The sequence below is a fragment of the Rhipicephalus microplus genome, chromosome 7 (genome assembly GCF_043290135.1).
Source record: "Rhipicephalus microplus isolate Deutch F79 chromosome 7, USDA_Rmic, whole genome shotgun sequence".
NCBI classification, from domain to species: Eukaryota; Metazoa; Arthropoda; class Arachnida; order Ixodida; family Ixodidae; genus Rhipicephalus; species Rhipicephalus microplus.
The window spans coordinates 27345208-27361123 of record NC_134706.1 but is presented as its reverse complement, the minus strand read 5'-3'; the positions used below and the strand labels follow the sequence as shown (position 1 = coordinate 27361123).

The 15916-nt window shown below is 44.4% G+C and overlaps 1 protein-coding gene across 2 annotated transcripts in view; it reads right to left on the bottom strand.

Moving 5' to 3' along the window:
* Positions 1 to 1826: 1826 nt before the first annotated feature.
* The window catches only part of TyrRS-m (Tyrosine--tRNA ligase, mitochondrial), a 31825-nt gene continuing 17735 nt past the window's right edge, over positions 1827 to 15916 (bottom strand). The window contains exons 8-13 of one of the 2 annotated variants that reach the window (XM_075868877.1): positions 13490 to 13599; positions 11929 to 12027; positions 10508 to 10574; positions 8464 to 8658; positions 6363 to 6488; positions 1827 to 4178 (exon numbers count right to left, since the gene is read on the bottom strand). In XM_075868877.1, the coding sequence (XP_075724992.1) occupies positions 4141 to 4178; positions 6363 to 6488; positions 8464 to 8658; positions 10508 to 10574; positions 11929 to 12027; positions 13490 to 13599 (635 nt within the window). In that variant the 3' untranslated portion in view covers positions 1827 to 4140. The other variant, XM_075868876.1, reaches the window with a different exon arrangement.

The following is a 15916-nucleotide window of genomic DNA, read 5'->3' as shown; positions in this document are numbered from 1 at the left end:
CAAGAGAAGCTTCGGGCTACAAAAAAGGATCGTCACGCAATTCTTGGGCCAAAACAAAAGGACAGTTTCCTCCTGTGGAGAGCGAAGTTCTCAAATAGAGGCTTGAATCGAAGGCCTCTATTCTTGGCTTCTTAATATCGTGATGTGAAATATTTTCTGTTACTATAGCTCTCGCGACTTTTTTCTCCCTCATAATGAACCTCCCTCGAACGGGCATTAACTTTTCTTAAAGAAATGTGGGTTCATTACTCGAGTAAACACAGTAATCTACTGCAGCACAGGAGCTGTAACAGCAGCTGCACTGGAGAGATCCTGCTAATGTGCCCACACCTTGGCACAAAAGTGTTGTGCCACATTACGAGGGGTAGTGATAATGAGCCGAACTTATGACCAAACACTCAATCACATGATGTCATGGGCCAGTGAGCCACTACAGCGGGTATAATGCAATCTTAGTATCGAAGAAGCCACACTAGTACATGGTTTCAGGTGAAGTGGGCACTTTTGATGGCAATCGGGGCCAATCCAGCTTCAGCTCGATCCAGATAAGGTGCTGCTACACGGTCACTTTTAATGGTGATCAGACCTGACCGTGATCTGCGTATTGCGATCCGGCCCGCATGCGATGATTTGGCTGTCGCCTGCAAAACCCGATTCGGATCAATTTGCACCGCGTAGGATCAGTTTGCACCATGTAGTGACGACGACTGTTGACAGTGGTAAAAAAAAAAATCTGAATGTGGATCATCCCTGATTGCAATAAGAAGTTGCTGTGTGCCACAAACACAAATATCGGGAATAACCATTTGTCACAACACAGCCCTAGTGGATGGATGTCTTATTAGACAAGTGCCACACACGCCTTCATTTCATTCAAAGTAACATCAGACAAAAGCCTGCCAAAGTACAAAGGTGAATGTTCGATCTGAATGCGAGACGAAAATCCTGAGGGCAATTTCGTGCAATACATGAGGCACAACCACCAAGAAAAGTACGGATAGTTGATGCCAACCACCATGAAAGCAACATGAATGAACTAAGTAGTTTTCAACAGTTTGTTGAATTTCTATTCAACTTGAATTTTTAGAAGATAGCATTGAACAAGAGTAGCCTTCTATACTCGGGAACAACTTTCTGTGGCAATGGAGGGAAGGCTATGCAGCCAAAGTGAACATGTGCCGTTGCTGTAGAATATAGAGCCACAAATGTGTCTGTTTTTTCCGCATGAAAGTAATAAAAAAGAACAGCATTATTTTCTACTAGATGCTGTTTATAAAGAGACGCTGCGCACGTTGAGGAGATGCTATTATATCTTGTTGCTTTCTGAAGAGTCACTTTGCGTTTTTGCGCGTCCGAAAACGTTGCACATTTTACTTGCACCTCACAATCAAAATGGCGTCTTCATCTTTAGGTGAGCGCGCGTAGCCCTCCAGCTATTCGGACGACTCGCCGAAGGAGGCTGTGTCGAATTTCTTTCAAAAATGCCTGTGTAAGCACGCATATCAAATTGTGTGCCTGGTATTAGATGAACGCGACCGTCAGTTGAAACGCGGGCCGAATCGGGCTACTTCGCAGAAGAGTATAGGAGCAGTAGCTCTGCCCACGTAGCCTTCCCTTCATTGCCACAGAAAGTTGTCCCCGAGTATAGCACATCAGTATTGTTGCTTAAAGTGATACCTAACATCATGCTTGTTTCACAGGCGTTTAAACTGCGCTAGCTTTTTATTGTGTGTGTGTGGTTCCATAATTAACATGTATATACTAACAGAAAAAAAAATCCCAGCTGCTTCTATAAAATATTGCCTATGCCAATCAGACACTATAAGTAGGATATATTTTTTTATTATTTACTGATTTATTCTACAATAATGCTATATTCTTCCGAATAACTTTGTGCAGCTCGCAGCACGACAGCATTTCAAAAGATGGCCGCGTACAATGCAAACACATCCCATTAGAAAACTAATAACTAATAAACTCATGCCAAAACCACAATTAGGAGGCAGGCCACCTCATTCAAAAAAGGCAAATTAAACTTCACCTAATAAGCAAAAAATAGTTGCATGTAAAAAATGATGTTTCGAGACGAAATCGAATACCGTAATTACTCGAATCTAACGCGCACCTTTTTTCCGGTTAAGCGAGTTGATAAATCGCATGCGCGTTAGAATCGAGTACGAACAAAAAAATTACGGTCAATCTATTGCCATCGCAAATCCAAAATGGCCGCCCCCTACGTGCGTCGGCTATTTCTGCCTATGTGTTTACTATGTGCGGCACTTCATACGTGTGCTGAGGAGTTCGTCATATAGTAGTGCATTAGCATCGACGACGTGGAAGGGCCGACTCCAAAAACTCGAGTGCTCCATGATGCCGCTTTTAAAAGAAAAGTCATCGCGTGTGCAGAAACGGACGGAAATCGGGCCGCATCGCGGTCCTTCTCGAAACGTGCGTGCGGGACCGGCGGAAACAAAAGCAGAAGATTGTCGACAGCAAAGCTTCACGCAAAGGCTTCAGTGAACCACAGCAGGGTCGGTTTCCGCAAATTGAAGAGCTGCTCCGCGAGTATGTGCTTGAGGAGCGAGTGGCACAGCGGCCCGTGACGACAGAACTGCTCCAAGTGCGGGCTATGCAATTAGTCTTAGAAAAAAGTCTAATGCGGAGCCTGTTTAAAGCGAGCAGGTGCTGGCTAATTAACTATATGAAGAGGAAAGGCTCTTCCCTCCGAAGGGGAACATGCATATGCGAAAACTTTTGCGGAGAAGTACGATGAAAAGCTTTACAGTTTTCAGAGGTTCGTCCTAAACTTGCGGCGCAACAACGGCTACCTGCTTGGGCAAATCTGGAATGCCAATCAGACGCCTCTTTACTTCGACATGCCTGGCACCACAACTGTCGAGAAGAAGGGGGCGAAGCAAGTTCGCGTGCTGACATCGGTCCACGGTAAAACTACAGTGACGGCAATGCTCTGTTACACGTCAGATGGGCACAAGCTTCGCCCGTACCTCATATTTAAATGGAAGACAATCCCGAAAGGAATTGTTTTTTCGAGTGGTGTGATCGTGCGGGCCAGCAAAAAAAAAAATGGGTGCGCGTTGCAATCGATGTCTTACGTTTTTTTTTTTTTTTTTTTTTTCGCGGTGGAAGTCGGGTGCGCGTTACAATCGAGGGCGCGGTAGAATCGAGTAAATACGGTACTAGTACTAAAAATTGAGCAGTGCCAGAACCTAATAGAACACATGACAAATAGCTTTCGGATGTACAGGGGCTGTTCCTCGCAATTGAAAAATGAAACTATGATAAAATTACATTTGTATTCCAGTTTGTATTCATAATTTTAGCAATAATAGTGCTAAAAGAATGCTAGGAACACATAAGCTGATTTCTCACTCACACAGAAGTTGGCAATGAATGTGAATAATCACCGCACAGCCGCGAAAGTTGCACTCTCCAAGCAAAGTAGCGTTGCTGTGCTTTGTAAGCTCGACTGTTTTTGAGCATTAAATGGCCACATGATGAAAGTTATTATAGTTCCGCATTATTTCCTGTGTATAACTTTGATGCAGCTCGTACTTTAAATATTCGCAAGCTGACCCAAAGGCTACAGGATTGAATCGTGGCTGTAGCGGCCACATTTCAACAAAGGTGAAATGCTGCAAGCCATGTACACAGCCATTTAATACAATCAGTGCACATTAAGTGCCCCAGGTAGTAAAAATTTCCAGAGTTCTTCGTTACGGTATCTCTCATAATCATATCGTGGTTTCAAGAGGTAAAACCGCAAAAATTGTTATGAAAATATGCGTGAACTGTTCGAGCAGTATTTACAATTACAAATAATGGCTATTCAATTCGAATACTAAGCCAAACGCAGTACCTTTTCAGACTCAGCTCGAAGTTTCCAAATAATGGTGCGCTCCTAACGAAGGAGAAAAGTTGTACAGTGTGACTGAACAGCTCGTTTTGCAAAGTTTGTGCTTGACACGTAGTGACACGACATCACTGGCCTGCTCACTTTCGTTGCTTCCTCCCCAAAAGTCTTGACATCCCTCGAGCCTCTTGCAACTCGGGGTGCAGTTGGCAGGCACCGCTGAGCACCGGCGCTGCATTTTAGGTTGCCTATGATAGCTGCCTCGTCTGTCAAACGAGCCATTTGATGAGGTAGTAGTTCTTCTTGCCTGCAAAAAAAAGAAAAACGCACACAGAGCAGCAACATTTGAGGAGAGACGCTACTCGAAGTAAATTTTTTTTAAATATTCAACCTATAGCGATAAAACTTGAGCTGTTTATAAAACTTTGTATGCTGATTTCAAATAAATAATTGGTTTTCTCACAAGTTTCGCACCTTTAGCCATGCAACATGGCAAAGTGAAAACCTTAAGCCTTTTGCCCGCCTCTTTCAATCACTAAACTTGATTGATTGATATGTAGGGTTTAACGTCCCAAAACCACCATATGATTATGAGAGACGCCGTAGTGGAGGGCTCCGGAAATTTCGACCACCTGGGGTTCTTTAACGTGCACCCAAATCTGAGCACACGGGCCTACAACATTTCTCGCTAGGCAGAGGTGCCAATGCACGGGACGCCATCACGGCATATTTTCTGCGACAGTAGTTGCCTTCACTCAGCAAGTTTTGTTCAACCGTGTTTGGCCACAGCATTTCGTATTGAGCCGCTTACTGGAGTAGAGTTCCACATGGTGCCATAGCATTGAAAACACACTCACACACACAAATACACAATTTATTGATAAGTGGGGTTTAACAAACGTCCCAAAACCACCATATGATTATGAGAGACGCCGTAGTGGAGGGCTCCGGAAATTTCGACCACCTGGGGTTCTTTAACGTGCACCCAAATCTGAGCACACGGGCCTACAACATTTCTCGCTAGGCAGAGGTGCCAATGCACGGGACGCCATCACGGCATATTTTCTGCGACAGTAGTTGCCTTCACTCAGCAAGTTTTGTTCAACCGTGTTTGGCCACAGCATTTCGTATTGAGCCGCTTACTGGAGTAGAGTTCCACATGGTGCCATAGCATTGAAAACACACTCACACACACAAATACACAATTTATTGATAAGTGGGGTTTAACAAACGTCCCAAAACCACCATATGATTATGAGAGACGCCGTAGTGGAGGGCTCCGGAAATTTCGACCACCTGGGGTTCTTCAACGTGCACCCAAATCTGAGCACACGGGCCTACAACATTTCTGCCTCCTTCGGAAATGCAGCCGCCGCAGCCGGGATTTGATCCCGCGACCTGCGGATCAGCAGCCGAGTACCTTAGCCACTAGACTACCGCAGCGGGGCGCAATCACTAAACTTCCATAATTTTTTACTGTTGTTAGTTCATAATGTTTCGAATGAAGTCTAGAATGCAGAAAAGTAATTATGAAGTGCATACAAAGTATGTGATAGTCGTGAAAAATTCTTACGAGGGGTGTCCATATTTATCCTACTCTAGTGAAGGTTTACAGAGAACTGTTCTATCATTTAATAAATGCGTATATTGAAATTTAAACACAATAACTGCATTTCTCGTACACTGGAAAAAGCTTGAGCAAAATCAATCTATCCATTCAGTTCTATTGATTCTGGGCATGTTTCTGTGTTGTGGGAATTGAGGCTAGCCCGCCGCCTTTGCGCGGGCTTTGCCGCCCCTTTTTGCGTTCTCATGTCTCAACAAGACTCCCCTCCTCCGCGGTGTGCCGCGCTGAGAGAGCGGGGAGTGTCGTTTTAACCCTCTCACCTGCTAGCAGATGTCGACTGTGGCACCACGCGCGGAGTCTCTCAGGATGTTTTGCGTGCGGGCGTCGGGAGTGAGAGAGACCTCTGCGGTGACAACATGAGGATAAGGACGCTTTTCTTTTCTGTTCGTTGGCTCCCTTTGTTTGGGGCTCGTTTGGACTTAGCCAACAGCACCTTGCGCCCACGGCGAACGCTTACCTTATGTGGCCCCCTTCCGAACGCTAGGCCGAAGAGCGGCGCAGTCCTAGTGCGTGACCATACTACGCTGAACCATACTTCTCAGAAGCTTTGCGCTCGCTCGAGCAACCAAGTCTTTGTCCCGATGTCGCTGTGAATCCCTTTTACCACGGAGACATGCTCGCGGCACCCCTGTGTAGTACTTCTCGCCCGGGGTGTGGATAAGCCCGTTTGTTTTCCCACCGCCCCTGTTGCAATGGGCTCCGTACTGCGTTTTTGGTGTTGCCACCTTGAGCAGTACTGTGTTCTTGCCACGGTGATGGTTAACGCATGCCCTGCGGCTCGCTAAGACTGAACCCACGCAAGTGTCCGTACTCCTTCGGGATACGTGTACGCTACAGTCTTAAACATTCAAGCTGCACACTCACCGACTCTTGCTAGAGTGTAGTTGCTGGGCAACACATGCACACCGGGAACAATCACGTGATCCGGCGTGCTCACGCGACACTGGTTGATGTACAGCCCTCCGGCTGTGATGATACGAACGGCGTCGTCTGCATGAAACAAGAAGGAATGGTGTGCCAAATGCACAAAGGACTTCTATGCTTAAGGGTACATCGCATGCATGCTGTAAAGCAACTGTGTAAAATGCTTAAAGCGTTACCGGGGCACCCAAGTCCCCTTAATTGCACGGAATGCTAAAGAATGGTGTTGTCTTGGTGTCGTGACTACAGTCGACTTGAGTTAGATAGAACCTAAAGGCATAGAGTTTTCGAAAACTAACTAGAGGAGATTCGGAGACTGCTGGGACTCGGCCAAACACGTTTTCGACCGCCCATTCACAGAGCGAAATGCTCTGGCCATTTGACGTCACCAAGGCGGCTGATCTGATTGGCTGTCATGAGCTGCAGAATGTGCACAAGTAAGACTGGCCGACAGGGTGGCCGCACCCGCCGGAGCAGATATGAACCACTCTGCGGTCTTCGTCTCTGTCGCCATACAACGTGCGTGCTGCCAGGCGGACTATGTGATGGCCTCCCAAACTGCGTATTTCATTTCATTTCATTTCATTTATTTACTCTCAAGGCCGAAGCATTACAGAGAGGAGCGGGTATACATCATACAAAAAAAAAAAATCAGGAAATACAGCAAATCAAAATTATGTGTGCACAATGGCGATCTGAAAACCATAAAAGAAAAGAAAGACTGCGTGATGTGAAGAAGAGGCAGAGTGGTTGTAACAACAATGTTCAACATGGTTGCGTCTTTGAGTGACACGCGCACACAAAAAACTAACAAGAGAAAACACAGCGTGACTTATAAGTGGCGAATTTACGCGAAATGGTTAGAGAGGGCGTTTTTAAACAAAGTGAGGTCAGTGATAGCAGCGATAGGGGCGGGAAGGTGGTTCCACTCATTTGCAGTTTTCGGGATGAATGATTCAAAATATAAATTCGTGCGGGCGCTAGGAACGCCCACTTTAAACTGATGATCATTGCGTGAGGAAACGTACGATGGGGGCCTGTCGGCGTGCCATCTTGGAGTTCTCGACTGGTAAAAGCTCAAATCGTCGAATCGTGAGAGCTCTGCGATCTCCAACAATGCCAGCGTGTCTCATGAGTTGAGGAGACCAGGCAGAGGTGTGAAGGAGGGTACGATACAATTGTCGGTAGCAGCCTAAATTTGTGGTGCAAATGATTTGATCATGCTCTAGCATAAATGCTGACAAAGCTAAAAAAAACGTTTCAGGGTTCCTTTAATGTCTACAATGATGCTGAGATCAAACTGCAGCACCCAGCCTGCATCTGAGTCGTCGATTTTTATTTCCAAATGTAACTAGCCTGATGTTCACAAATTGTTTTTTTTTTTTCAAAAAAGAAGAAAAAGAAAAAAGATAGATACACAGTCATATGTACACAGTAGCTGTTGATGCGCGCCATCTTGGCTTCTCTGACGTCATGTCTAATGTATCCTGTCAAGTAAGTACGTCGGTAATTGCACAGCAATCTTTGTTCAAGATCAACCTTATTCTAAAGGTATGTATATTTCCAAACAGTCAAACATTGTTGTAGAGAAGTTGTATGCCACACGAATATATCTGGTATTTTTAAAAATGTGTGCGTGCCACACCACCACAGTTGTGAAATGACTTCTTCTTCTTACGTATGCTTCATTATATTGATTAATATTCCAAATAACTTGCCATATATTCAAAACTTGATACAGTGAACACATACATAACCAATGGCCAGTCAGAATGAAGTAAATGAAAAATACGTCTTTTCAGAGATGCAGCGTTGTGAGAATATGTTTACGTATAACGAGTTTTCAGACCTAACATACTTACTTTCTTTCATATGTGAGTTCGTTACATGCAATAAAGTTTAAGCATATAAAATATTTCGGCATACTGAGGTTTGGCTGTATTTTAATCAAGATTAAGCGCTTACTTCCGGTAACTCATGTCTCGCACTCAAAGGGTCCACTGTCGTCGCACTGTAAAGAGAAAGAAGCTACCACAGCACTCACTGATAGTTGGGAAGAGGCGGGCCTTCATCGCCATGTCCAGAATGGTCAATCCTGCCTCGGACGAGAGCGTCGCGAAACCCGCGTCCCCGAAAATCAGGTGCAGCTCCTCCTCCTTCAGGTGCTGCAGTGTTTCGGCTGCAGCGTCTCCGCCAAAGAGCACCGCACTGGCACGTTTCGCCAGCCCTAAACCCTTCTCTGTGCAAAGAGACAGACCGGGGTCACATCTTTAGCATTTCTCTGAAACCAATCTGCATAATGATGGTACACAGCCCCCCCCCCCCCCCCCCCCCATCTGCTCCAATGCTAACACTGTTTCTTTTCTGCTCATTGAGCAACAGAGTGACCACCTGTCCAGCGACTTGCAGGACTGTCCCGCATTGACGGCTGTTGTCTCGCAAGAGATACAGCAATCTTCGAAAATGTGCTGCATTTCTTACTATTATTGCCTGGCAGGAACAGCCGGCGATAAGACAATTATTAAAGTGCGCAAACAAAGCCACCATTGTTTTGCATTTCTTGAGCTGCCGAATTTACATTGATATTAATAAATAAGGTTGCTGTGCACAAGAGCACAGTGATATACACAGTACGAAAGACGGGGAATCGTTCGAAAGGCTCGTTTCTCTGTTTGACACGACTGACGAAATCAACACGGCGCCAACTTTCAAAATACGGAAAAATACGCAAGCTCATATCCCACCAATTAAAAGGCCGATTTCGGTGCACTTCGTTTTCTTTCAATTCAAAGTAAAAATATTTGAACTATAAAAAAAAACACAATAATGTCCCCTGTGGTTTTCCTGGCGTAACTGCCTCTTGGTTTCATCAGTAGTGACGCATAAAACAGCTTCGTTTATGCTCACATGCATTTGAACTTCCACTAAGACCAAGCTGCCTTAGTTTCCGGTTCCATAGATGATAAAATACGACGCAAACAGAGACTTCTCACCAGAACGTTTTTGAAAAGCAATCACAAATGATCGTGGTAAAAATTACGCAATGAGATGCCCCGATCCCTCTTTAGTCAGCGCGATTCACTGCGCGCTGAAAGGAAAGCTGTCGCCCTGTTCCGCAAGGAAAGATTCCGAACGAATTTGAGTTCAAGTGTGAGTCGACGTACCGCGAGTGTTTACCCTGCGCAAAGAAACGAAAGGAGTACTAGTGTTACATCCTCGTCATAATCTCCAGCTAGCCTGGACGGTAACGAGCAATGACTGCACAAGCTACAAAGTACAAGCGAGTTCACCGCAGCAAAGCCCTTTGGAGACATTTTCCTCGTCTCCTATACCTACTCCTACGAAAAGGCAGTTTATAAAAAATGTAAAAAAAAGTTATAATAAAAAATTAAGGCAGTTTTGAACTAGCAGTGCCAAGCTCAAAGGAAGCGTAGAGCTGGACAGCTTTTTGTTTTTATTTTTCTCTTTTCCAGTGTTTCTCTGTCTTTTCTGTTTACTCCTATTTCTTTCTTCCTATCTTCCCCTTTCTTTCTCTCTTTCAATTTGTCGCTTGCTTCTTTTTTTTTTTTGAAATTTTTTATGCGGTTTTGCCAGCGTTGAGCCAAGTAACAACACCATACGACAGCGCACAACAGCCCGAACCACTGAAGTGCTCCGCACTTTACACAATCCTGGCGTTTTACATTTTACCCCTGTCAAGATGCCAATTTCCGGCATTGCCTACCAGCGATGAGTTTTGTTTTTTCTACATAAACACACCGCAAGGAGAGTGACAGAGCACTGCCCGCTCTTTAGTAGAACTGTGACGTGCATTCAAACAATAATGGGCACAACGAAATTTAATAACTGAAAGAAAGTTGTATTTGGGTATTTTGTTACATGCAAATGCCGTAATTTAATTTCAAGGCACTGCGTAGTGCGGGAATTATGAACTATTTTGATCCAATCGGGATTTATAAATTGTGTGCTTGACACACAGTACGCAAATGTATTGCATTATTGCTCATGTTAGAATGTGGCACGACATCGTGACATTATCAAAAACTTGTGACCGGGATTACACGAAAATTTGTAGTAAATGCACTCACCCCCGTGAACAAGTAGCGTGAGATCTTCGGCAAGGCGCTTCTGAGCCACTCTTTTCTCGGGTGTTCTCTGCATTAAATTTCACAACCAAAGGCACGACAATGAAACGAAGATGGACCATAAACTAAAATATATGCAGAGTATAGAGTATAGATCGTAACAAAGTAGGCAGGCCATTAATAGTAGGTTATCGATAGTTACAGCAATGAACAGGAAAGCACTTCTTGTAGACGTTCATATTTATTTGCCACTTCTGTATTTGTTGTGTCGGCAGCACTGCTGGTCATCTTCTCAAATGTATGATCCTAAATAAACCCCATACTAGCCACTAACAATGGAACATACAGATGGCACATACAACAGCAGTTTTGTATAGCTACCCTGTGCCAACGCTCGTCAAATCGTCATTAAGTGAAACTGCACAATGTATTACCGAGTTCGAATGTTTGGTGTTATAGTTGGGACGTTTTTTTTCCCGCATTTCCCTTTTTTTTTCATAACTTTAGTGTTTGTAACAAATAAATATTACCACAATAAGTAATGGCATGAAAGATCCGTTATTACCTACACATTTCAAAACAGCAGGCACCACGAGATGACACAAGACTTTTTATCGGACTGTCCCGCATCTCGCAATATACACAAAAATTACTTGGAAAGGGCTCGAACGATTCTACAGCCCCTTCGAGTAGCAGGGATTTCCAACTTTTATTTGATGTCAGTTTAAGAGCGTTGCATGGATGCCCTCTCTGGCAGAAGAGCTGACATCTGTGCAGTTGGTCCGTGTTACTTGAATACATCAGCAATGACACGTTCCATTGTTCTAATTGATGTGTCCTCCCAAACACTGGAACGTTAACACTCGCAGAACTACCAACGGTGATCAAATGCTGCAGTTTTTTTTTTTGTCGAGACTGCTAAGTCAGGTGCAAAAAAAGAATATAACCTTTATTTACCTGTTCTGCCTTTACAGGATGTCACCATATATTTGTATGATTGTAAATATATTCGTCTGAGAAATTCATATTCATTCATTGACCTTTTTTGTCAAGCCTACATAAAATGTCTCTCCATATACTATAATATAGTTTCCTTGAACCACAGCTGCTTATGCGCACAGCATACAAGCAGCCGTGTCTGTTTTATTTGCTTGCTGCAAAGCTGCCCAGTGCATGATGTGTCCTCGCTCCCATCATGCAAACCCTCTTGCAAAATACATTCAACTCCAAAGTTCAATTCAAAAGATATGACATCAGAAAGAAGGCAGTGAACATAAAGCTGCACTAACAATGACGCAACTGCTTAACGGCTGTGGTCTAACAAACAACTCTCCGTGGAGACTTAGTTACAGCAAATGTCTCCCACTTTGGAGATAAAATGTTGGAAGCGACCTCATTTAACAAGATGTAATACTAACGCTTACCATCTGTACTTCAATGAGGGAGTCCAGCTGCCGCATATCGGCGAAGAGAAAAAGCTTCAGAAGCTGCACCGCCTCAGCGTCTTTCAAGCGCAGGAAGAACTGGCGGAGAAAGGGAAAAAAAAAAAAGGTTAAGAAAGCACAGTTCGCGCAGCATCCACAGCTAACACGTGCTGAGAAACAATTAATGATAAGTCAAATGCTTCAAGAGGCTGCTAAGGTTTCATTACCATAATGGTGTCATAAGTACCAATGCAGAGTACTCAGCAAACCAAGTACATTAGCATAAAGGTTTTTATCACAGGACAGAGATTTTAAACAATTTTAGTCAGTGCGTGAATTGCCTTCGGCATGCTACTCTGGTAAGGGAGAGGAGGGTGTAAGACAAGTTGAAGGGCAGAACAACAACCAAGCTTCACACAGCAGTTTCACACAGCATCGACAATAAAAATTAAAAGGGCCCTGGAACACTTTGTTCAGTGTTGTCACAAACCTCGGCATATTGGTAGTAAAGGCTCCTGAGAATGTAAAAAGAAAGGGCTCAAGCTCGCGACGTGTGCTAACAAACGGGCAAAGTTTTCTGCCCCCTTGTCACCCTTCGGTGTGCATTGCTTTCAGCGCACTCGTAGGTATGAAAGGAGACAGAGAAAGCACTTCAAAGCGTACATAACGGATCCTAAAAACTTTTGTGGCAGTCGATTCGTGAAACAATAAACTCTTTTGATGAAGTCCTTCAACGATTATTTGGAATGGCGTTGCAGGTTCTCTTTAAAATAACAAAAGAACAATGCCTCATGCACAGTTCCTTTTTGCAGACACGATAGCTACTGATTGATTAACGCAAAATGCTTGCATTGGATTGCAATATTTGCACCAGGTGAGAGGCCATGCAAGTTCATTACAGCTGGGTTTGGGCTCCAATACCTCGACTTACGTAATTGTGTGAAAGATAAAACATAGCGCGTGCAATTAGCTGCGATAAGGCTCGTTGCTTGAATGTGGCTACTGTGTGAAGCGTACAAGTTGCCTTCACTTGTTAAATGGCTGCTAATAAAGACATTGCAAAAACTATCTTGCTTAGGCGTGCAGAAATTTGAAGAAAAATGAGTATAAATGCGCTTGCACGTCTTCTTGCTTATAAAGGAGAATGCAAACGCATGTTTTGGGAGCAGTACCCGGAGCACATGCTGGAAACGTCATCAGCTTGAAAAAATAACAAGGGGCAAAGTTTATGAGTTACCTTTTTTTCTTCTACATTTCAAGTTCCTCTCTGTATGCAGCAAGGGACGCAGCAATACATCGACATTGCGATTATCAGGCAATACACGCCTCACGTCGATACACCTTACGCAAAAATTATGCGTAAACACACGCGTAATGTGCGTACTGCGCCACGCTGAGCCTCTAACATGGCCAAACGCGCACGACGGCCGACAGATGGCAGTAATTTTGCACGAGGTCTACATGACATGAAATTATTTGATGAGATTGTTATTCACCTCATATTCACGGCTAGCCTAAAATTTACTACTCATCGAACTCTACAATCTGAAGCTCCCTGCACCTGGTAGAAGTCGTACGGCGACGTCTTGCGTGGGTCCAGCCACACCGCGTTGCCGGACGACTTTCCGTACTTGTCACCGGATTCTGCCGTAATGAGCGGAACCAGGAGGCCTGCAAGGGGTGGCAGGAAGAAGAAGACGCTCCATGAAAGAGCAGAACACAATAGGCACAGTTTCGCTACAAGGGCAAAGCAACGAATGCAATAACAACAAACTGAAATGTGATAAAAACACAATGACAGCTCACTCTCCTTCTGGAAACTCGGCACTGCATCGAGCAAAGTGACTTTCACGGTCACTTTGCTGTGGTTTGTGGCTTTAATGCAAAGAGTGCGACACGTACAAAGCTATGAGCCATGTGCTGATCTTTTTGTAAACGGTGTGTGATGACACCCTGTGAGCATTTCTTTTCGCAGCCACACAGTCATCCCTCCGCTTCCAATCTTTATGCGCCCTTCACGAAACAAAAGATGGGTGGACGTTTTTCTGTCCATGCAGCAATCGATAAAATTATTAAAGGGATGCAGACGAAAAAAATTATCATATCGCAGTTTTTTGCTGCAATGTCTAACTGGGGGCCTGTTAGTCATAACACTGCACACCGTACATAGTTGTGTCCAACAGATAATTAATTACAGGCACCTCATTAGCAACCAGTCTCGGCTTCGTTTAGAGAGCGCTCGGAAAACGACAAGTTGACGCATGAAACTATGACCACCTAGTGTGTGCAATGCTCAACCACGCCAGCACACAGAACTGTGATGCACTTTCGCAATATCCGTGTCAAGAATTTGCTCCAAACAAGAAACGGGCAAGCAGAGTCGCCCAACACAAAAGTTTCAACGTGCGCACTACAGCCACAAACTTGCGAGCAGATGCTGAAAAGTAGTCTGCTGGTGCAAGCGCATCGAAAGAGGAATGGCAAGTACTATAACGTCATCATAATTAGTACAGGCTGCAGTGTGGCGATGTTCGACGAGTAGGAAGGTCACCTTTGAGTCACTTTGAAGGGTGTCAATGCATGAGGTGCAGGCGAACGTTAAAATTCGTACAAAATACTTTCCAAGCCACATTCATGAAATTTTGCCGATGACATAGGCATGTTCACAAGAATCGATCTCAGATGCTATCTCGCCCCGAGAAATTTTGTGTCAGTACCCCTTTAACCCATTGGCTTCCGTGGCCGGCGATCCGCCGGCGGGGTGAGTGAGGCCAAAAGTGCTTCGACAGACGAATCGCCAGTCACCTACAAAACGTTTATTTTCGGCATTGTTTCATAAATGGCAGCACAGTATTTTCATTTCGTTTTTGCTTGGTACATTATTCGCTAGATGTACATAGTTGTCCATGTTCTTTAGCTGTTTGTAAGTGTGACATTTTTTTTTTTTTAGCAGCGATGGGTGCAAAATCCCGGCTTTTTCAAAGCATGGCTTTGCGGAAGAAACAGGGGAGAGACCCGCCTGTCACTGCCTCCCCTATGCTCCTACAAGTTGCCAAATGGGCTCATTTTCCTCAGATTGTCCTCGCAAACAAAGTGAAGCAGATTCCATCAAGTTTGTAAAGCACAAGGCGAAAAATTTGAGAGCCGACGGGAGTCTGAAAAATGTGAAGTTGCTTTCCACATGCCCGTGTGCTTCAAACTTTTTTCACAGACGAAAATCATACTAAAGCACCTGATGCAGTCAGGCATTGTTAAATGAATAAAACAAAGTTTGTTATAATATAACATTTGTTGTGGATTTTATTGTGGTTTAAGCGCACCAACCCATGCCACCGGTGGGAACAAAAATGTTCTGGCGGAATACTACCAGGTGGTAACAGCCATGGAGAGCGTGGAAGTCAATAGGTTAATGACAAAAGCCAGATGAGTGCGGGCACGAACGAAAAAAAAAAAAAAAATCATAGTTTCATCACAACAGTGAAGCAACGAATGCGACAGCAACTAATTGTAATGCTATATGAAGTGAGGCTAGCAGCCTAACTCATTTGGATCCAATCTTGTGTAACTATATAAAATGCCGGTGTGAAAGAATACAGCTGTTTCAGATAGGAAAGTGGTAAAAGGACAGCACGCGCACGAGCCGTTCCCTGATGTCTACAGAGACAACCCGCAGGACGACGGCTGCATTCTTATTATCAAACTTTGCAATAGCTGATTGAGCAACTCAGCACCCCACCCCCCCCTTTTCTCATGCTCCTTTGCCCGATGCAAAATGGGTTTCCTTTCTGCTTGAGAAACAATCTACAGTAGGTTTTGCGTCCCGCGCAAAGGAGATGGCTGGCTCATTTCACCTCTTGTTCAGATGCATGTGTCCTCAGCTCTCCTGCACATTTACTCGGAGGTATACCGCACGGTGCATGAGGTGATGTTATTTAGTTGAACTCTATCTGAAAAATTACGGCCACAGAAAAAGCCCGTCAAGAGTGTC